Genomic DNA, 1,197 nt, shown 5'->3' with positions numbered 1-1,197 from the left:
CAGGCAGTACTCGGGCAGGGGCCGTTACTAACTAGGGTCCCCCAGTACTAATGACCATATCTCTTAGCATTGTACATTCCTAATATGTATAATTCTTAATCTCCGAACCTGGAAATAATATATGATTCCTCATTTTGTAGTCTTCAATACAATTTATTTTGAACGTCATAATAGTGCCTTGCATGTATATGTATCCGAATCATAAAATTTCAGAAAATACGGTGGGAGCATGAACATTTGGATGGAACGTTTTTTAATTAGGCAGGAAATTAATGTAATTAAAACCTAGATTAATTCGTACATATTTATGACAAAGGTTTTGAGAACATAATTCAGCAGAATCAATGCGCATTTAAACAATATATTCCAATAGCACTGCCATACACGGCCGGCACTGGCCTATAAAATGGAGCCATGCATCGTTTGTGTCCTATCCCATCCGATCAAGCTCGATCATTTGATATATATATACTCCTGCTTGTTACCGATTCCAATCAGCACTCATGGCCAAGCAACAAATTCTCCTCCTCATCCTTGTGGCTTCCATTCACCATATTGCTTATGCCGCAGCCGCTACAACTTCAGCAAATTTGACGGCAGATGCAACTACGACAGCCTACGACATTCTAGAGAAGAACAACTTCCCGCGTGGCCTCCTCCCCAAGGGTGTGCGGTCGTACATCCTCAACCCAGATGGCAAATTGGAGGTGACCCTCTCACGCGAGTGCAGGTTCCCTGTTAACCTCGGTGGCCAGAGATTCAACCTGCAGTTCGCCAGCACCTTCGGCGGAGTCATCCATGCTGGGTCCATCACCGAAGTGTACGGCGTCGATGTGCAGGTCAAGTACGCTTGGCTCGGGTTCAGCCAAGTCGACCGTGCCGGTGACCAGCTCACGTTCCATGTTCAACAGTTCACGCAGTCCTTCCCCGTAAGCGGGTTTGCTGAGAGCCCCTCCTGCACCTAAGGCACCACTATAGGAACGTAGGGCCACGGCCACATGTTATGCATGGCATGGCATTTGTGTTGGTTTTTGTTTCACTTTAATTTCTGCATGAGTTAATAATGTAAAGAACACACCTGCTGTATTCAGGGTGAATAATTGACAGAATTAATGACAAGACAGAACATCTGACGTTCCATGGAAATTTGCATTCAATCAGTCAAGCCGCTGAGTGTGTGAATGTTTTGGTTAATTT

The 1,197-nt window shown here is 44.9% G+C and overlaps 1 protein-coding gene across 1 annotated transcript; it reads left to right on the top strand.

Moving 5' to 3' along the window:
- Positions 1-503: 503 nt before the first annotated feature.
- LOC120669295 lies at positions 504-965 on the top strand. Its single transcript, XM_039949070.1, has one exon. It carries the CDS (start codon positions 504-506, stop codon positions 963-965), a length of 462 nt encoding a protein of 153 aa, XP_039805004.1.
- Positions 966-1,197: the final 232 nt, after the last annotated feature.

This window comes from Panicum virgatum, chromosome 4N (genome assembly GCF_016808335.1).
Source record: "Panicum virgatum strain AP13 chromosome 4N, P.virgatum_v5, whole genome shotgun sequence".
In the NCBI taxonomy this organism is placed as follows: domain Eukaryota; kingdom Viridiplantae; phylum Streptophyta; class Magnoliopsida; order Poales; family Poaceae; genus Panicum; species Panicum virgatum.
The sequence above is the reverse complement of the archived record's forward strand: the minus strand, read 5'-3'. Positions and strand labels throughout refer to the sequence as shown.